The sequence below is a fragment of the Petaurus breviceps genome, unplaced genomic scaffold (genome assembly GCF_028583685.1).
Source record: "Petaurus breviceps papuanus isolate PSGF00001 unplaced genomic scaffold, PetGlider_PUasm1.0 551, whole genome shotgun sequence".
NCBI lineage: Eukaryota > Metazoa > Chordata > Mammalia > Diprotodontia > Petauridae > Petaurus > Petaurus breviceps.
In genome coordinates, this window is record NW_027186372.1 from 24,018,350 (window position 1) to 24,040,883 (window position 22,534).

General features: G+C 37.3%; 1 protein-coding gene across 2 annotated transcripts in view; it reads left to right on the top strand.

Annotated features, from left to right (window-relative positions):
- Positions 1-22,217, top strand: part of RNF145 (ring finger protein 145) — a 98,731-nt gene extending 76,514 nt beyond the window's left edge. Inside the window, exons 9-11 of one of the 2 annotated variants that reach the window (XM_069102474.1) lie at positions 13,775-13,922; positions 18,174-18,530; positions 20,595-22,217. In XM_069102474.1, the coding sequence (XP_068958575.1) occupies positions 13,775-13,922; positions 18,174-18,530; positions 20,595-21,032 (943 nt within the window). In that variant the 3' untranslated portion in view covers positions 21,033-22,217. The remainder of the gene's footprint in view (positions 1-13,774; positions 13,923-18,173; positions 18,531-20,594) is intronic. The other variant, XM_069102476.1, reaches the window with a different exon arrangement.
- Positions 22,218-22,534: the final 317 nt, after the last annotated feature.

The following is a 22,534-nucleotide window of genomic DNA, read 5'->3' on the forward strand; positions in this document are numbered from 1 at the left end:
ATCAGGATGGTTTCAGTGTTAGAGAAGAAAAGGGGTATATCTATCTTACAGTAATAGGACTTGGCAGCTGATTGGATATTGTACGTGGTGAAAGAGAATGAGAAGTTGAAGATGACACTTACATTGTGAGCCTGCGTGGTTAGTGGTACCCTGAACAGTAATTGGGAAGCTTAGAGGAGGTCACAGTTTTGGGGAAAAGATAATGAGTTCAGTTTTGGACATGTTGCGTTTGAAATGTCTACGAGACATCCATTTTTAGGCATTTGGAGATGAGAGAGATTTGAAGTCAAGGGAACTTATGACTGCATAAGTAGATTTGAGTCCATGGGAGTGTAGTATAGAAATTGAGTCCATGGGAGCTAAGGTGATCACTAAGCAAAATGGAATAGAAGAAAAAGAGAAGAGGACCCAGGACAGAGCCTTGAGCGGGCAGGAACAATCATGGTTGATGGGCATGACTTAAAGATCCAATAAGGAAACTGAGAAGAAGCAGTTATACAGGTAAGGAGAAAACCAGGAGACAACAATGTTGCAAAAACCTAAAAGAATAAAGTATCAAGAAGGGGGTGATTGACAGTATCAAAGGCTGTAGAAATATGGCAATTAAGTTATCTTGGGGAAGAGCAGGAAGCCAGATGGCAGAGAGTTAAGAAGGTTAGAAACAAAATACTAATTATGATTAGCATCTTCAAGGAATTTTGACATGAAAGGGAGGAGAGATTTTCAAGATAGTTAGCAGGATTCAATGGATCAAGTAAGGATTTTGTTTTGAAGATTGGGGAGATATGGGCATGTTTATAGGCAGTAGGGAAGGGAGGTATCAAAGATTAGTGAGAGAGCAGGATGATAGAGGAGGCAGTATGCTGGAGAAGGTGAGATGGAATGCGATCACTTGTGAATGCTGACAGGTCTGCTGTGCAAGAAGGGCTTACCTCTTCTTGTGAGTTGGGTGAAAGAGGAGAGAGTTGCAGATGGCATCTGAGTGGTGTGAGATGAGGAGAGGAGAATGGCCTTAATTTTGTTCATGTTTTTATGCAGCAGTTAACTAGGTAGTAGGTAAGGAGAGAAGAAAAAAAATCGGGGGAAGAAGTGGGGGATGAAGGGGGAGAACAAGAAGAAAATGGTGAAAAAAGGGAGAGAGACGAGAAAAATAGTGGTGTGGGCAGTTTGTTGGAGAACACAGGATAGGACCAAGGCTACTGATTATGATCACATAAAGAAATTTACTCCCGAATTAATTCCATATCCCACTCAACATAGAAGCTATTTAAACCCTTTCTATCCTCAAACTTCCTGTGACACTCCCTTTCATACTAAGTAACCTCCATAGGTTTTTTTATTTTTTTCATTTTTCAAATGCTTTTACAACTTATGATTTATATCATTAATTTTTTTCATTTATTTATTCATTCATTCATTCATTCATTTATTTATTTATAAGCAATCGGGGTTAAGTAACTTGCTCAAGGTTACACGGCCAGTTATTTCTGGTTGTGGTGCTGAGTATCTGAGCCCAGATTTGATCCAGGTCATCCCAACACTGGAGCCGGTGCTCTTACTCGCTGAGCCACCTGGCTGCCCCTAAGCAATTGGGGTTAAGTAACTTGCTCAAGGTTACATGGCTAGGTGTTTCTGGGTAGGTGCTAAGTGTCTGAGCCCGGGATTCAATCTCCAGGTCATCCCAACACTGGAGCCAGTGCTCTTATTCGCTGTGCTACCTGGCCGCCCCTGCATCATTAATTTCTGCCAGATTTTTGAGTTACAAATTTTCTCCCCGTTTTTCCCCTACCCACCACCCCAAAATAGCAGTCCCACAGGATATCCCTTTCTCCAATCTGCTCTCTCCCATATTTTCTCTCATACCCCCTCTGACTTTTCCAGTAGGGCATGGTAGATCTCTATGCCTCAGTGCCTGTATAATTTATTTGCCAATTACATGTAAAATAGTATTAATAATAGTCTCTCTCTATATGTATATATATATATATACATATATATGTATAATTTTAAACATTTGATTTTAAAACTTTGAATTCTAGATTCATTCTCTTCCTCCCTTGTCACCCACACTTACTGGGAAGATAAGCAGTTCAGTATAGGTTGTACATGTGTAGCTAATGCAAAACATTAACAGTAGATATGTTGTAAAAGACTATGTTTCCCTCCCTTCTGTCCCACCACCCACTTGTTCTATTCTCTACTTTGATCCCATCCCCCCCCCCCTTTTTTTTTTTTAAAGCAATCAGGGTTAAGTAACTTGCTCAAGGTTACATGGCTAGTCATTTCTGGGTGTGGTGCTGAGTATCTGAGCCCAGATTTGATCCAGATCATCCCGACACTGGAGCTGGTGCTCTTACTCGCTGAGCCACCTGGCCACCCCTAAGCAATTGGGGTTAAGTAACTTGCTCAAGGTTACAGGGCCAGGTGTTTCTGGGTGGGTGCTAAGTGTCTGAGCCCGGGATTCGATCTCCAGGTCTTCTCAACACTGGAGCCGGTGCTCTTACTCGCTGTGCTACCTGGCCGCCCCATCCCATCCCTTTTCAAAAGTAAGTGCTTCCAACTTCCCTCCCCCCAAGCCTTCCCTCCCTTCCATCATCCCCCCTCTCATCTCCTTCCCCCCACTCTCCTGTAGGGTGAGATACCCTATTTAGTGTTTATGTCATTCCCTCCCTGAGCCAAATTCAATGAGAATAAGGTTGACCCATTCCCTTTTGCCTTCCTATTCTTCCCTTCCATTGTAACCATTTTCCTCTGCCTCTTCTATATAAGATAGTTTTACCCCATTCTGTCTCTCCCCATCTCCTCTCATTATATTCCTCTCTCACCTCTTAATTTCACCTTTTAAGTATCATCCCTTCCTAGGAAATTGGTCCTGTGACCTTTATCTATGTATACCTGTAATCATATATACACACATTCACATATCTATTCATACGTCCATATACCCTCTGATAAAGACATATATATATATGTATATATATATATATATTTCTATTCCCTTCAACTATTTTCATACTGAGTTATATTATCAGTTACAATTATCATTTTTCCATGTAGGAATGTTAATAGTTCAACTTTGATAAGTTCTTTATGATTTATTTTCCCTGTTTACCTTCTCATGCTTCTCTTGCTTCTTGTATCTGAATGTCATATTTTCTATTCAACTCTGGTTTTTTCATCAAGAATGCTTTAAAGTCCTCTATTCCACCGAATAGCCATATTTTCCCCTGAAACATGATACTCAGTTTTTCTGGGTAGGTGATTCTTGGTTTTAATCCCAGCTCCTCTGCCCTCTGGATTATCACATTCCAGGCCCTTCGATCCCTCAGTCTAGAAGCTGCCAGATCCTGAGTTATCCTGATTGTGTTTCCACAATATTCAAATTGTTTCTTCCTGGCTGCCTGTAATATTCTCTCCTTGATCTGGGAATTCTGGAACCTGGCTGTAATATTCCTAGGAGTTTTCTTTTTGGGATCTTTTTCAGGAGGTGATTGATGGATTCTTTCAACCTCTATTTTGCCTTTTGGTTCTAAAACATCAGGGCAGTTTTCCTTGAGAATTTCTTGGAAGATGATTTCTAGGTTCTTTCTTTGATCATGGCTTTCAGATAGTCCAATAATTTTTAAATTATCTCTCCCAGATCTATTTTCCAGGTCAGTGGTTTTTCCCATGAGATATTTTACATTGCCTACTATTCTTTCATTTGTTTGAATCTGTTTAACATCATCTTGATTTCTCATAAAGTCACTAGCTTCCCTTTGCTCCATTCTAAATCTGAGGGAATGATTCTCCTCATTGAGCTTTTGAGATTCTTTTTCCATCTGGCAAATTCGGCTTTTTAAGGCATTCCTCTCCTCATTGCCTTTTTGAGCCTCTTTTGCCAATTGAGTTAGTCTGTTTCTTAAGGTGTCATTTTCTTCAGTCAGGCTGTTGACTCTCATTTCATAATTTTCTTGCATTGTTCTCATTTCTCTTCCCAGTTTTTCCTCCACTTCTCTTATCTGCATCTTAAGATCCTCTATGGCCTGTAACCAGCTTGTATTTTCCTTTGAAGCTTTTGGTGCAGGAGTTCTGACTTCACTGTCTTCCTCTTGTTCCATGCTTTGCTCTTTTTTGTCCCCCAAATAGGAGTCTAATACTGGATTCTTCTGTTTGCTTTGCTTTTCCTTTGCCTGGTCATGGCCCCCCTCAGTCACTTGACCCCTGGGCTTTTTGCCACAGTAGGACTCTGCCACCAGGCAGGGGAGCTTTCCTCCCAAATGCTGGGGTTTTCTCAGCTGCCAGAGGTATTAGTTGGGTGCCCTCTCTGAGCCCTCCACACACTCTGGCAAGCTGGACACACACCCCAGGACCTCCCCTCTAGACTGCAGTCCAGATCCAAGCAGGTTAAAGCAAGAGCGATAACCCTTCAGATTGGTCACTTGGTCCCCCTACAGTCTGCAGGTCAGGGGCTAAAGCTGCCACATAGGGGCGGCTGCATGGCTGTGGCTCCTCAGCGGCTTCTCATCCTGGGGGCAAAAGCCGATGCTCTCCCAACTACTAGTCCCAAAGTCCACACTGTATGACCTCTCACTTTGTCCTTCGCATCTATGTGTTGATAAATCTGGAAACGGCCACAGCTGCTGGTGATCTGTTGTCCTTCTGGCCAGTGGCTGGTCAGGCCTGCCCTGGGGCGAAAACCTCTGGCTCACGTGGGGCTGGGCTCGGCTCCCAGAGCGCTGGGGCTGTCCTCAGCGAGAGATTAGTTTCTCTGCATCATTTTGTGGGTTCTGCAGCTCCAAAGTTTGTTCAGAGTCCCCTTTTACATGGATTGGGGAAGGTGGAAGTCGGAGCTGTGCAGGAGTCCTGCTTCTACTCCGCCATCTTCAACTTGCTCCATACTTAAAGGAAAAAATTGAGGCAATTTTCTGAGAGCTCCTTCTTTACTCTTTGCCTCTTCATCTCAGATACTCCTGACCTCATTCATCTCTTGCTAGCTCCTTTACTTCAGTCCGTAACAAGGTATTCCTTCTTAAGTGTCCACCTCTGATTGCAGGGAATGAGATTGAAATGTAATTTGGAAATGTTTAGCAAAACAATAAAAATACAATACAGCAAGATGGAGTGGGGAATATGTGGTTTTCCAGGTTATTATGTGTAACATGCAAGGTTCTATTTCTATTTGAGTTGGATACAACTGCTCTACATGTACCCTTGATCCCATCCACTCCTGTCTTCTACAAATTGCCCACATCATTCTCCTCACCTCCCCCAACTATCCTTTTCTCTCCTCTGTTGCTACAAACACATACATATCTCTCCCATACTTAAAAATCTACACTACATCCTACTATTTCCACCACCTGTCCAATATCTTATCCCCTTCTCAACTAAATTCCTTGAAAAAGCCATCTACAATTAGTGCCCCCATCTAGTCTCAACACTTTTCTAAACCCTTCACAATCTAGCTTCTCATCTCATCATTTAACTGAAGCTATTCTCCAAAGTTACCAATTTTCTCTTAATTGCTAAATCTAATGACCTCAGTTCTTATCCTTCTTAACTTCTTTTGTAGCATTTGACTTTGTGGGCTGCCTCCTTCTGAATACTCTTTTCTTGGTTTTGCTTTCTCTACTCTAGTCTCCTGTTTCCTTGTATGAGTCTTACTACTCCTCAGTCTCTTTAGGTGGATCTTTATGTCATATCCACTGACTATTAGTGTCCTCTGGGTCTCTGTTTTGGACCTATTTATCTTTTCTGTTTATCCTCTCTTACTTGGTGATCTCATTGGCTTTTATTGTTTCAATTATCTCTTTGATGATTCCCAAATCTACTTAGTCTCTCTTCTGAGTTCTGGTCTTGCATCATTGGTTGCCTGTTGGTTATTTCAAATTGCATATCCTGGAGTCATCTTAAGCTCAAAATGTCTAAAACTTAAGATTTTGTCCTCCAACTCCTCTATTATTATTGAGTTCACTACCATCCTTCCAGTCACCCAGTTTTACAAGCTTGGTGACATCCTCAGTTCTCTTGCTCAGAACACATAGCCAAGCAGTTGTCTAACTTTGTAATTACTTTCTTTATAAAACTATTGCATAACATAGCCATTACCCTAGTTCACATACTCACCTGGACTATTATGGTAACTTTCTAATGGATCTCCCAGGCTTACATCTCTTCCCCAATCCAGGTCATCCTCAACATAGCTGCCAAAGGATTGTCTTTAAAATATATATATTTATTATTAGTTTTCAACATTCAGTTCCATAAGCTTTTGAGTTTTAAATTTTCTCGCCCTCCCTCTTTCATCTCTACCCTCCCCAAGATGGCACACAATTAATATAGGCTCTAAATATACATTCATATTAAACATTTTCACATTAGTCATGTTGTAAAGAAGAATTAGAACCAATGGGAGGAACCATGAGAAAGAAGAAATAAAACAAAACAACAGCAACAAAAAAAGAGAGAGAAAATAGTATACTTCAATCTGCATTCAGATTCCATGATTCTTTCTCTGGATGTGGATAGCGTTTTCCATCATGAGTCTTTTGAAGTTATCTTAGATCCTTGCGTCGCAGAAAAGAGCCAAGTCTATGAAAGTTAGTTATTATACAATGTGCTTGTTACTGTGTACAATGTTCTCCTGGTTCTGCTTACTTCACTCAGCATCATTTCATTCAAGGTTTTTCTGAAATCTGCTTGCTCATCATTTTTTATAGCACAATAGTATTACATTACATTGATATACCACAACTTGTTCAGCTGTTCCCCAATAGATAGGCATCCCTTCAGTTTCCAATACTACAGACTCACAAGACCAGATTTGGAAGTGGCCTCAGAGGCTATCTAATTCAACTTGACCTGAAAAAGAAACCACTATGTTGACCATCACTTAAGTTAAAAACATTGAGTTAGGGGGAACTCATTACTTTTCCAAGTTGTACATTCCCCTTTTGTACAGCTCTAAAAATTAGAAATTTCTCTTTCTCTCAAGATAAATCTTCCTCTTTGCAAGATCCATTCAATAATCTCTTGTTTGGGCCCATGTTGAATGAAATTTATCCCTCTTCTGTGTGAAAACCTTTCAGATTCTTAGAGACAGTAATTATACATTCTGTAAATTTTCTCTTTTCTAAAAATCACTTCCTTCCGCTGATTCTCATATGACATGATACTGAGATGTTCTTCACCATTTCATCTGTCCTTTGGATATTTCATGCTTGTCAATATCAATCTTAAAATGCGTCCAGATCCAAAAACACATTCCAGACATGGTCTGAGAAGGACCTTCTGAAACATGCTATCATATATGTTCCCAACCCTCTATTACTATGCCTTTTAAAAATGTAGCTTTTTGTGACTGTTGGTTTATACTGTTGATCTGTTTTCAGCTTGTCTGTAATCCACTAAAAAACCTGGTCTTTTCCAGGTGAATTGTTATCTAGCTGAGGTTTTCCCTTGGAACCTTTATATTATACCTGTGAAGTTGATATTTTTTAAAAACATGGTGTAAGACTATACATTTTTCCTTATAAAATGCCACTTAAAAAAAAAGATCCAACCAAATATTTTAGCCTTTTGCTATCATTTTGGATTCTGACATTCATGATATTAATCAGCCATTACTCCTAGCCTTTTGTGTTATCTGAAAATTTGATAATCATGACATCTATACCTTTTTACAAGTCATTGAGCAAAATGTTGACAAACACAGGGTCAAACGCATATCCTTGGGCCATTCCACTTTCCAAGTTGACATCAGATCATTCATGACTACTTTTTCATTCTGACCATTTAGTCAGTTTCAAGTTTACCTACTTGTACTAATGTTTCTCTTATGTCTCCTTCCTTTCCACAAGAATAGTGTGAGATACTTTGTCTGATGTATTACTAAAATCTCACTAAGCTATGTCTTTAATATATCATAATCTAGTAGTTTTGGTAGCCTGGAAAAAAAAAAGTAGGAGGTTTAGCCTAGCTTTTCTAGTTCTTGATGAAACCATGCTGTCTTCTTGTGATTATTGTCTCCTTCTCTAGGTACTTGCTAATTGTCCCTTTATAACTTGGTGAATTTTACTAGGGATTGAAGTCAAGATCTCTTGTGTATAGTTTTTATGAACTCTACTTTTCCCTCTACTTTTCTCCTAAATTGTAATCACATACTTGGTTTTGCTGGGTGGGTTCTTTTTTTTGTTAACTTTTTTTTTGTATTTTATGTTTTTTCCAGTTACATATAAAGATAATTTTCAACATTCACATATAAGATTTTGATTCCGAATTTTTCTCCCTCCCTTCCCACTCCCCTTCTTCCTCCCTCCCTCCACACCCCTCTCTTCAGGACAGCAAGCAATCTGATATAGGTTATACATGTACAATCATATTAAATATATTTCCACATTAGACTATTGTGAAAGAAGAATCAGAACAGAAATGAAAAACCATGAGAAAGAAAAAAAACCCTAAAAAGTGAAAATAGTATGCTTTGATCTGCATTCAGATTCCATAGTTCTTTCTCTGAATGTGCATAGCATTTTCCATCATAAGTCTTATAGAATTGTCTTGGATTGTTGTATTTCTGAGAAGAGCTAAGTTTGTCATAGTTGATCATTGCATAGTGTTGCTGTTAACTGTGTATAGTCAGTGTTCTTGTTCTGCTCACTTCACTCAGCACTAGTTCATGTAAGTCTTTCTAGGTTTTTCTGAAATCTGTCTGCTCATCATTTCTTGTAGCACAAAAGTTCCATTACATTCATATACCATAGCTTGTTCAGCTATTCCCTAATTGATGAGCATCCCTTCAATTTCCAATTCTTTGCCACCACAAAAGGAGTTGCTATAAATATTTTTTTACATGTTGATCCTTTCCCCTTTTTTATGATCTCTTTGTGATACAGATCTAGTAGTGGGATTGCTAGGTCAAAGGGTATGCGCAAATTTCATAGCCTTTTAAGCATAGTTCCAAATTATTCTCCAAAATGGTTGGATCATTTCACAACTCCTGGTTGTAATTCTAGGTTCTTTGCCTTCTCAAACATCATATACTAAACCTTCTGTTCCTATATCATGGTAGCTGCTAAATCTTTTGTGATCCTGACTGTGGCTTCTGTGGCATTTGATTTGGCTTAAAATTTTTTTTTCTACTTGCAATATTTTTTACTTGAGTAGGAAACTCTGGAATTAGGATATAATCTGGAAGTTTTCATTTTGGTGTTTTAGGAGATCATTGGTGGATTCTTTCGGTTTCTATTTTGCCCTTTGGTTCTAAGATGGCAAGGCAGTTTTCTTTGATAGTTTCTTGAAGTATGATGGCTCTTTTTAAAAATCGTGACTTTCAGTATAGTCCAGTAACCCTTAAATTATCATCTGTTTTCCAGGTCACTTGTTTTTCCAGTGTGATATTTCATACTTTTTCTGATTTTTTTTCATTCTTTTGGCTTTATTATGTCTTGTTGTGTCATGGACTCATTAGCTTCCACTTGACCAATTCTGATTTTTAAGAAACTATTTATATCAGTGATATTTTATACCTCTTTTTCCATTTGGCCAATTCTGTGTTATTTTATTTAGCTTTTTTGTGCTGCTCTTAATTTTCTTTTCATGATTTTTTGCATTGCTCTCATTTTGTCCCCCAATTTTTTCTCTGTTCTTATTTTATATTTTAAGATAATATTTTTGCCCTTTTTTATCTATTATTTACCTCTTCTAGAAGTCCTTCTTTGGGCTTGTGTCCAATCTGCATTTTGATTTTAAGCTTTGCTTGTATATGTTTTCATATTACCTTTTTCTGAATTTGTGTCTTAAGCTTCCCTGGCACCACAGTAGCTTTTTATAGTCAGATTCTTTATTTGTTTTTGCTTTACAGCCTATTTCTTCATTTTGAAATTTATGTTAAACTTGGGCTCTGCATTCACCTGGGTATGTGAGTGGGGTCACTTTTTTAAAATTCAGGCTTTTTTGCCCTGCTGTTTTCACATCTAAGTTCATCTAAGAGAATCTGTAGGTTTTCAGTGCTTCCAAGGTGGGTGAGAGGTAGGGCCACTGTTCTTCTGGTCTGTATCTGGTCCTTCCCCAAATAGTGCCATTACTTGCTGGTGATCACAACTCCTTTCCTTTCTCATATTTCATCCCATACCCAGGTATGGCCCCTTCTCCTTTGCAACTGATCACAAACACTCTTTTGTGCCCTGGCATGAGGGTCACTGCGCCCTCACAACTGCAAGCACTCCTTTCTGCGCTAGAACTATAACCCAGAACTAGGTAATAGGTAATTTAGTAGCCAGATGGCACCTGGTCTGCTCTGAAATTCAAATTTCTTAATAGTGTTTTCTAGGTTCTTTTTTTTTTTTGGCCTTTTGGAGGGCAATTGAGGTTAAGTAACTTGCCCAAGGTTACACGACTAGTTATTTTGTGTGGGTGTTAAATGTCTGAGGCCAGAACTGAACTCAGGGGCCGGCACTTTACTCACTGTGCCACCTACCCGCCCCCCCCATTTGTATTCTTTTAAGAAAAGCTTCCTTTTCTCTAATAACATGAATAAATAGAGCTTATTGTCGCCATCCTTAAAGAACCTTTACTTGGCCCACTCCTCTCAAACTTTTCATCCTATCTGTTTCTCTTCTCTGTTTCATAGCCACACTCTTAGTAAAGGTCTTCCAAACTCCATCTCTTCACCTCCTGTTTACTTTCCAACCTTTTGCCATCTGGCTTTTTATCCCTTTGTCGACTGAAATCACTCTCTTCAGCCTAACAAAACATCTCAACCACTCAATCCAATGTCCTTTTCATACTTCTTATTTTAATTGCTCTCCCTCCAGCTTTCAGTATTGTTGAATACCTCTGCTTTCTGGAGACTTTTCCTCCCTTGTCTTCTGTCACACTCTTCTTTCGTAGTTTTTCTTCTTCCTGCCTGGCCATTCTGTCTTAGTTTCCTTGGATAGATTGAGGTCCTCCTATTCATCAATTGTGGACATATTATAAGACACTATCCTCAACCCTGCTGGCTCTGCTCTCTTCTCTCATCGGTGCTAAGGAGTCTAGTAATTATCTCAATGAAAAGAATTTCAAATCTCTATATCCATCCTGTATGTCTCCTGAACTTCTCTTCTGTATTATCACCTGACCTCTGGACATCTTTACCTGCACATCCTGATGATTGTCTATGTCTTGAACTCAAGATGTCCAAAGTAGAATTTCTCTTATTTTCCCCTCCCTTCTCCAGATTTCACCATTTCTATTGAAGAAAACATCACCCTTCCAGTCACCCAGGTTCGCAACCTTAGAGTCAGCCATGACTCCCTTCTTCCTCACTTCTAGTATGTGGTTAGCTCCCAAATATTGTTAATTTTACCTATACAAAAAGTCTTGCTATGGAAAAATTCCTGTTTTCCCACATGAACCTCTAATCTAAGCCCACATCACCTCTTCTCTAGATACTTACAGTAGCCTTCTAATTGATCTTCCTGCTTTCAATCTTTCCCTTCTCCAGTCCAGCCTCCACACAGCTGCCAAAATAATCTTCCTGCAATACAAGTTGAATCTGGTTAGCTTAGGGCACAAAAATTATTAGTGGTTCCTTTTTACCTCTAAGATGAAGTAAAAAAGCCTCAGCCTAGCTTTAAAGTCTACTATGATCTGTCAGGACCCTTTTCAATCTTTTTTCATATAATTATGCTTTATAAGACTTCTGTTTTAGGTCACCTGGACTACTGACTGTTCCTTGACCGTGACATTTTCTCTCCTGAGCCTGTCTTTGTGCAGATTACCCTCCATTTATGAAATGTATGCTTTTATCACTTCTGTCTCTTAAAATCCTTAGTTTGCTTCAAGACATTGCCCAAGTTCCACTGTTCCCGTTTCTAACTATATCCCCCCAATGTTAATTTTGTTTTGTTCTTTTAATTATTTTTTATTGTTTTAATATAGTTTACATTTACTTCCTGATGTGTATTTATATTGTTATACCTTCTCCCTTCCTGCCCAAGAATGTTAGCTTCTTAATAGGAGAGATCATTTTCATTTTTGTATCCAGAGTGCCTAACTCAAGGCTGTTCATGTAGGTGGTACATAATAAATATTCATTGAATTGAATTGAATTTCACCTTATATTCCCTAGGAATAAATGTCATCTTGTTTTTCTTGCACATGTAGCTGTTACTTGGTATTGACAGCAATTACTATTTATATTTTCTGCAAATCCCTAAACAATTCCTTCCCCTCCCTCTCACCCTGCCTCACACTTGTTAGAAGAAAGATCCTCAGTTGGTTGTTGGTAGCTCTTGTATTGAAATGGCTATTAATTTTACTGGCAGCTCCTGAACAAGGCTCAGTTTTATATTGAATTACCCCTTTGTTCTTTATGATATGAAACTGACTTGCCTTAATTGGTTATTAGCATTTAATATCAAATCCTAATGGAAACAGAAACTTGGCCAGGAATCCTCAAACAGATATTGAATCATGAACAAGACTGTTTAATTGTCTGATTATATACCTCCTTTCCACTTTTCATGATAAAGGGCAGAACTTCCTTGTTTTTTCTCAGGACACTTCAGTTCATGTGATATGCTATATTATATATAATACAAAGGTGGCACAGTGGATAGAGTGCTGGGCTTGGAGTTGGGAAGACTTGAGTTCAAATCCTGCCTCAGACATTAACTAATTTTGTAATCATGAGTGTGTCATTTAACCTCTTTTAAAAGTCTTCCTTTTCTCATGTGTAAAGTACAAAGAATGACTATCAATTCAGTGACCTCTCAGGTCTTTCCAACTTGAAATTTGTGATCGTATGAGTCCCTGAAGCTAAGGACTGTACACTATACTTAGGGAGATAAGACATAATAAATAATGTAGTACAATGCATATAAGTGTCATGTGAGTTATACATAGAGATTCCTGTAGGACTGATTTTCAAGGATGAATCAATCCTTTACCTCTTCTACCTTAGTTCTTGGCTAGATTTTAAAACATCTTTGTGGGTAACAAGGAACACATTTTAGGAAAGAGGAATATGAACATCGCATTTAGAAAATAGACTATACTGGCCAAAATAAAGAATTTTTTTTGTCTTTTTGGAGGGGGGGAAGGCAGGGCAATTGGGGTTAAATGACTTGCCCAAGGTCACATGGATAGTAAGTGTTAAGTGTCTGAGGATGGATTTGAACTTAGGTCCTCCTGACTCCAAGCTGGTGCTCTATATTCACTGTGCCTCCTAGCTGCCCCAAAAATAGAGATTTAATATTGAGGAGAACAGGAAATTAGGAAATGTGGCTTGAGTTCATATGATAGATGCATCACCTATGGTATATTAAAGGCACGTGGAGATCCACTAAAGAATTTTGGGGGAGGCATAATGAAGAAAGTTTTGTATTATGGAAATTATCTAGCAGCAGTGTGCTGATCAAATTGGAGTGGGGGGGCATTATAAAAATAAAATTACCAATTAGAAAAGCATTATAATAATCTGGGTTTAAAGAGACAAAAGTACTGGCAGTGTGAAGGAGAGTACAGTATACGTTATACAGTATATGAGTTATACAATATGCGAGAGTACAAGTAGGAAATAAAGAGCATCCAATAATTTTTAGGTGTGGGGGAGGGAGTGGAATAAAAAAATATCTCGGAAATACCAGCCATTCCATTGACAGAAACAAGAAAGTCAGAAGGACAAGTACTATACACATGTTATGTTACATTATAGTTACTGTTGATGAATTGTGAAATACTAGATGGCAGGTGTCTTACAAAATAATGTCTATTTTTATATATATATATGTTTTTTTTTTCCCTGTAGGAGCTTATGGAAACACTTCCGTGCTGTCAGTCTTTGTTTATTTTTGCTGGTGTTCCCTGCTTATATGGCTTACATGATATGCCAATTTTTCCACATGGATTTTTGGCTTCTTATCATTATCTCCAGTAGCATCCTCACTTCTCTTCAGGTAAGCCCAAGAATGGATTCATGTAACATTTTACTTGATTTTTTTTTCTCTTTTGGGATGAAGGGATGAATTTCCTTTAGGTTAATTATTGTAGATGCAATAAGTTATCATGTAAGTTTCCATTCTTTTACATTTTAGCAATTTTGATTACAATAATTGGGATATTAAATGTTAGTGTTCTGGTTCTATTGCCATTATTTTCTTCTTAAATAGCTTTCCTCTTCCCCTTACTTTCCCCTTCTATCCCCATTTCTGTTTTTCTAAATGGCATGATACAGATCTGCCATGTAAAATAGAGAAATAGCTACCCTTGGAAAAATCAGTGTTTTCAGATTTATTTTTTTCAGGTTATTTTATCACATACACACACATATAAATATTATATTTATATATATATATAATATGAATATGTAATACAAATACATGCATGTATTATATAAAAATGTACATATAATAGAAATATATATTATAAAATGTTAGAAATGTAACATTGCAAAAAGACATTTGTAATTAGAACACTGTCAGTTTTTAATCTCTTTCTGTTTCTAGGCTAATAATAATATGTTAATATATGTTAAATGAAAAATTTTAATACATCTTTCAAGCTCAGTTTGAACATTTATGTGCTAACAACTTCCCTTAAACTCCATTGGGAACTACTTTCCTTCTGCCAATATGGTGGCATCCATCTACTACTAGTAGCTTATCAAAGATCATTGACCTCCAACTCCAGGTTACACTCTGGGTACAGGGAGCAGTAGCCAGATATCCTAAAGCAAATATGCAGAATTTCTAGCTATCATCAAAGAACTAGGAATAGAGATCAGACCTTTATATGTGGGATTCAGAAATGCCATGGAGAGGCTAAAATGAGATAGCCTTCATGTTCGAAGTTTAGTTTGATTTGTCAGAAAGGAAGTGGAATGCAAGATCTTCATCTCCCATTTCATTTCTAAGATTTTTCATATCATTGTCAAGAAGATAGTGTAGGGGTGGCTAGGTGGCACAGTGAATAGAGCACCAGCCCTGGAGTCAGGAGGACCCAAGTTCAAATTCGGCCTCAGACACTTAACACAAAAACTAGCCGTGTGACCTTGGGATAGTCACTCAACCCCAATTGCCCTCCAAAAACAAAACAAAACAAAAAGATAGTGTAACACTCTAGTGACTTCCAAAAAAATAATATAAACCCTTTTATTTTGAATGTTCTAACACTTTGGTTTCCTTCCTGTTTCTGTCTTCCCCTTCCTAACACAGAATCTATAAGAATAGAAGAAAAGATTATTAGAATTTGCATTGTAAGTGGTTAGGAATGACTTAGGTTACTTTAAAAAAAAAACAAAAACATGAGTCCAAAAACTTCTTGTAGAAAAGTCTGTTTTGTTAAGGAACCCCCGAACTTGGCTTCTTGAGTTGCCATATTTTCCAGAAACACTGGACCCAGAGTATGTAGGAGGCCCCGAACATGTCAAAGTTGACGTCCCCCCTGAGCTGATATAATATATTGTTTGCCCCCCAGGCTGGAATCTCTGTGTGTCCTTGGGAGGGCCCAGTCAGTCTACACTAGACCAAGAAACTGCTTGTGTAGATGGGGCACTTGTAGATAAGCAGGCCATCCTAACTCCATGGTGCAGCAGTTCCCATGGGAGAAGAACGCTGCTTTTGCCATCCCCTTCTTTTCTCCTTGGGGGCGGGGGGGGGGGGGGTTAGTCCTTTGCCCGCCCCTGCTGCTCTTCTCCTCCCTCCATGCCATGCCTATTTAGGAGAAGATTCCTGTCCCTGTCCCTCCCCCTCCCTTTGTTGCAGTGTCGTACATGTGCAGGCTCCCATTTGGAACTTTTCAAACCCGGAGTTCCACATGCATGTTCATCTCTCGTGTAATAAACCCAATGGCGATGCATGTCTCATGGACTTGTAATATTTTTTTTTTGGTTTAATAGTTTACATTGCCACAAGCTTAAGATTTATTGCTGTACTAAGATTTTCTTCCATTGAATATACTTTACAGCAACCAAATTGTTCTTTGAACCTTTTCAGAAACTCCAACAGCTCTCTGGATTTTGTTTTTCATGAGTAGATGCTTGCCATAATGTTTTTACCTGATAAGTTTGTCATGTCCCAAATGGCTACATAATTTTAACATTTTGATAATTTATCATTTTATTATTTTTTGCTTTTTCATGATTATTCATGTTTTAAAGTCAGTCTAAAATGAATGAGTTTTAAAGATAGAGGACCAAATCAACCTATCAAAAACTTAAGAACCCTTAATATTGCCTTTTATAATAAGATGTCAGCTCTTGAATTTGCCATAGATTTTTTTTTTAAATCTGGATAATGACAGTCAACTATTTTCATTTTTGTATGTATTACTTGATGTAATAAAGTCATTATTATTAACAATTTTTATTTAAAACTACTACTTCTAAGCTCCTCAGGTTATAATTGAACAGTTTTACTAGTTTAGTAGCTTTATTATAGCACAGAGATCCATATTTACTGAAAAAGTTTCTAGTACTCTAATATTTATGTATATGAAATGTGTTACCAGATGTCTTTCATTGTTAAACATTTCAGACAAATGATCTCTTCCCACAACCTTTTTTCTTTTCCTCACCACCCACTCAATTCCAAAACTGCTTACGATCTTTTATGTTCAATTTTGTTTTGACATGGGAGATGAGTATAAATAAACACACAAACCACTAACAGTATATTTCCTGAAAACATTAAGAAAAGAAGCACAAGGCAATGGTAGTAGATATAACTAGTATTCTTTTGTAATTTACTGTTTGTTATAAGGAATGATAAAGGTTTGTTCTTTAAGTTAGTGCCCACATGATCCATTGTATTTGGCCAAGGTATTACTGCTATTTAATGTTGTCTTCATTTATGTGACTGTAGTCATTGTATTGTATTATTCTTTTACATTTACCTTCTTAACCACATTATACCAGTCTTCTCTTATTACTTTCAATTTTTTTTGCATTTGTCATTCTTTATGGTACAACAATGTTCTCAAATATTAAAATTTTATAATTTACTTAACCATTTTTCAATAATTGGACAAATAGTCTCTAACTTTTTGCTTTGGATGTTTTTAAAAGACAGATCTTTACTTTTTGAAAGTATCTTATTGGATCAGGAAGTATGAGTAACTTTGTAACTTTTCTTGTATAATTACAGGATACTTTCTAAAATGGTTAGATTGATTCATCATTCTAAGACAGCAAATTAACCTTAAAAACTGATAAATATGTGCTCTGATTTTACATCTCTAATATTCCACTGAAACACCTATCTCAAAGATTACTACTAGTAACTACTTTCTTGTTGCATCAAACGTTCTTTTATTTCATCTCATTTTCTTTTACCTTTGTGATGTTTTAATTCTATATACTTTTTTCTCCCTGGGCTTCTGTGAATACTACATTTACCTGGTTCTTCTCAACTCTATGAGCATTACTTCTTAGTCTTCTTTCACTGGATTCTTTGTCATTCCTACTCTGCGTGTATTCCCTGAGGTTCAGTCCTTGTGTAGTAATCTCTCTACACTCTTCTTTATAGAGCTCATCCATATTTGTGGCTTTCAATATTACCACCAGCCTTCTTTGATCTTCACCTCAGAATACTCGAAGGTTTTCTGGCAAAATGTTGTACTTTAATGATTCACTGTGTTGTCTAAGAATGTTAAGTTTTTCTTGTCATCCCAACTGTGGATTAGTAAGCCTTTTTGGTAGCAGGCCCTTCACATCTTTTTCTGTAAGTGTTCTTTACTATACTAAACACACATTACTCTAACCCAATAAATACTAGTTAGTTGATTAATTGGTACAATCCCTATGTCCCTCAAACTAAAATTAGTTGAAGACATCTTTTAGTGAATTTGGAATTATTTTTCTTGTTTTGAAGGTCTATGAAAATGTAAAGCTTGGTTTGAATTTTGCTTACCAAGTTTTCCTGTTACCTTACTATTCTCCGAACTATCCAAAGTCTTTGTGTTTAGCAAGAAACAAAATTTTGGGAAAGTGATAATACACTATTAAGTTTCAGATATTAGTAAGCTACATATTTTTCCATGATCATTTTATTAACATGTATAATTTAACATCAAGAGCAGTAGTCATTTTAAATAATCTAGCTTTCCCTGTCAAAGATGAAATATGGCGACCTACAAACAGTAAAGAAGATTGTTGCTTTTTCTTTATTCAGTGAACAAAAATTTTCAGCATTTATACTTTGTGCTTTCAGGTTCTGGGTACGCTTTTTATTTATGTCTTATTTATGGTTGAGGAATTCAGAAAAGAGCCAGTGGATAACATGGATGATGTCATCTACTATGTGAATGGCACGTACCGTCTGCTGGAATTTCTTGTGGCACTCTGTGTTGTAGCATATGGTGTTTCAGAGACCATCTTTGGAGAATGGACTGTGATGGGCTCCATGATCATCTTTATTCATTCCTATTACAATGTGTGGCTACGGGCCCAGCTGGGGTGGAAGAGCTTTCTTCTCCGCAGGGATGCTGTGAATAAAATAAAATCGCTGCCCATTGCTACAAAAGAGCAACTAGAAAAACACAATGATATTTGTGCCATCTGTTATCAGGTACCCAGCACAATATAAAAATCTAAGTGGTTGGGGAAGTGTGGTATAATTCCTCTTGGGGTTTTTATTAAAATCCATTTAATTTAAATTCCCAAGAAGAAATGAATATCTCCTAAGCAACTAAATGACTTTAAGCATCTTAAATAACTCTTAGGAAATATTTTGTCTTTTTAAAAATATTTAAAAGTTTACCATCTGGCCACTGTGATACTAATACATTGTTGTTATTGTTTTCGATACTTGTTGTGCACCCACAAATGAAGGAAAAACAGGTCAGATGTATATTATATTCACTCTTGAGTGCATATACTATAGATCAGGGATTGGGAACTTTGGAAAAATGGTGTTTGCCAAGGTTCTGACCCCCCTTTCCTTCTGGTGTGCTGGGGGGTGAGGAGATATGTAATTTCACAAGAGGGAGGTTGGTAAGAACATGCCAACTGCTGATCCTCCTAGTGGGTGATGCTCACAAATTTCCCCTCCTAACTTTTTTCCCTTTAGGGAAGCGCATGATGCTAGCAGTGAATTTGCATGCCAGTGAAAATTGGCTTGTCTGCCATCTTTGGCATATGTGCTGTAAGTTGCTGGCTCCTGCTGTAGATAAATGAAAGTTAATGTTGAAATCAGGTTTGCAGTGGAAAACGGACTCACAACTTAGCTATGCATATAACAGAGTACCTTATACACACAACATTGTACAAGGGACAATAGTTGAGATCACCGGTTGAGAATGGCTTATATTCCAAATTATTTTGCTCTTTCTAAGCTGCTAGTAGCATAGAGGGGGAAGAAAGTGGAAACAGGCATGCATGGCATATGCTTTTTTCTCCAAAGTTGTTTTTAAATATAATTAAAGTGTGTTGGTCATTCAGTTTTTTCTCATAACAAATAGAAACAACACGCCTCCTAGAACTTGAATATGTTCCTAAAATTGTATTTTTCAGAATGTCTTTTGTGTTAGTAATTGTGGTTGGGGAGAAGGTGATAGAAAATGTACAGAGACTTTATTTTAAGTAGTTCTACTTTTAACTTTCTTAGTTTTTTTGACATAAGCTGCAATATCATGCACCAAACATTATTCCCTTCTGCACATATTTAAAAAAATGCGTGTTAAAAAGATGTGGCCCTTTGGCTTCATAAGTCCTCTGTAGAAGTTCTTGACGTTCCATTAGAACTGTTTAGGTTTCCCTTTTTCTTGCTTGTCATTTTAATATTTCTTTGTTGAGAGACTCAAATCAAGTGCTGATAACACAAAAAGAGGATAAGCTACTGCTTAAGCTTCCTATTTGCTGCTTTTTGGTATGACTTTCTGCTTTCAAGTAGCTCCCAAGTGTTACCAGCTCTTGGTATAGAGGATTGCTTGGATTAGTTCTCAAACTTAAAAAAAAATATTTATGCTGCTTCTCCTATATTTACAAAAAAAGAAGACCAGTTGGCAGCTATTTAACACCACAGATTCCTACAGGTTTTCATTTCATACCTTCAACACTTTTTTCCAAAAGAATTAATATCCAGAGTAAATGGCTTTGCGTGTAGACAGAACCTTGAAAACTACCCCATGGCATACTGTGGTCCTCATGAAATCCCACAAATCCACCACTTTTTCTCCCAGTATTCTATTGTTATAGTTGTAGTTAAGAGCAAATTCCTTATAGATGATTTTATCCCCATGGAAAAATTCTATTATTGTAAGTCTATTGTCAGTACTATATGGAATGCAGATATTTCTGATTTTTAAAAATATAGTTTCATTGATGTAATACTACTGAAATTAGTTAGCCATTCCACTGTAGGCTAAGACAGAATTCATTTTAGAAAACTTTAAAAAACATTTTAGTTCCATTCATTTTTGTGTACATTTAAAATTACTCTATGCAGTTCTTTTATTGGTATGGGGGGCCCTCTGGTGGTGAAAAGATTACCTACATAAGAAGTACCAAGCCCATTCAAATTCATTTTAATGATGTGGGAAGGGAAATTTTGAGATCAATGAAACTTTGAAGTAGCAGCAAAGATTTATTAACTATGGACAATTATCTAACCTCTCTTTTCCTTCTCATTTAGGACATGAAATCTGCTGTGATAACTCCATGCAGCCATTTCTTCCACGCAGGTTGCCTTAAGAAATGGTTGTATGTACAAGAGACTTGCCCTTTGTGCCACTGCCACCTTAAAAATTCCCCCCATCCTCCAGGATTAGGACCAGAACCAGCTCCACAGCCAAACCCTGGAACAGAGCAAAATATTGTGGTTCAGGAAGGAACTGACCCGTCAGCTCAAGAGCACCCTGGAGGGGCCAGTTTGAAAGAAGACCCTAGACACAGTAATGAACAAGTGACCAGAGTCATAGGTCACCAGGAGGGGACCTTGGAAACCCAGGCACATCTTCCAAACCCCCATGTTGAGATGTGTTCGATTGTGGTCAACCAAGAAGATATGAAGACAGAAGAACAACCCGGAGTTTTAGAGGAAGATTTAATTCAAGACAGAAGTCATGTCTAGATTTTAGGAACATGTTATGGTTATACAGCAAACAGAGACATTCCAGGGATCCAAGATAATCTTTTCTCAGTAGAGACCGCCTGCTTTTACAAACCGTAGGCATTGAGAGAGAGTTTTGGCAATCTATAACAATCAAAAAGTATATATGTGTCCCATGCTGATATTTTATAAAAGTTTGTCAAGGAAAATCAACCTCAGCTACTTGAGAAACTGCCATTGAATTGAGAGGATATATCAGATTGAAATTTGAGTATTTTCTGAGGGCTAAGGGAAGGAAAATAAAATAAAGGCAGCATGGGAAGAAGCTGAATGGACATTTACTTTATGTGGGGAAGATTAGTCTTTTCCCAGAGTATCAGAGAGTTATTTGCCCTTATTCCTGTCCCCTTTTTTCTCAGTGAAATGGAACTCAGTCAGGTGATTATTGAATTTTGTAGCACTGAAGCAAAATCAAAGATGTAAAAAGCGTTGATTGTATTGAAAAATTGAAGCACGCTAATACATCCTATGTGCTTTAGGCATTTGTGGGGGCGGGGTGGGCATGTGGGCATTGCAATTTGCATTCATGTAATCTGTGACTCTTGAACTTTATGATGGAGTCATTAATATTTTGATGTATATGAAACTTTTGTTAATATACTGTATACTGCGTTGCCTGTGTGAAGTAAACTAAAGCACTAATGAACACTTTGGAGTCCTCCATAGTTTAGGGGCTCAAAGTGGGATGAGCTTTAGGGAACAGATAAAGGCCCTAGGTGTACTTTTCAATCCTGTGTAATGTTTAATTCTTGCAACTGAAATCAAAACAGTGTTAAATTCTGGCAATATTTGCACTTTGGGAATGAGTACATAATTAATTGTATGATCAAATGCCGCAAATGCCACTTTTAAAGCTGTTGATAGACTTTGCACCTTTTCTTTGACAAGGTTGTGTCATATTTAAATTTTTACATTCATCATGGCTTCTAGTAGAACTGGGGTGGGGGGAATTGACAATTTTTTTATGTGAATTTTGATATGAAAAGTAACTAGTCATTTATTTATACAATAGGCTTGGCTCAAAAAGTGTTTTTCAGAGTTGGTATTCCTAATGTGAGATGTGACATTATTTTATTTTTAGTAGCAAATTTGGATGTAGACTGACAGACATAGCTGAATGTCTTAATAAATTTAAATTTGAAGATATTACGTTTTGCTCATGTGATTATTGCTGCAAAGCATTTTATTGAGTTAGGAATTTAAAATTTTCTCTTGTTCTCAGAAATAAAATTGTCAGGATTTTATTTCTTTCACCTTCTTCTAGATATTTTTATATCGACTCATTGTAATGATCATCTTCAAAATTTACCCAGCACTGATTACTGATTTCTCTCATTCTCTCTCTTTCTCTCTCTCATCCCCCAGCCCCATCTCAACCAATGTTTTTTGTGTTTGAGATTAACCAGAAAGGAGTATTCCTGTGTCATTATTTGAACCTTTCAAATCTTAGTGTTATTTTGCAA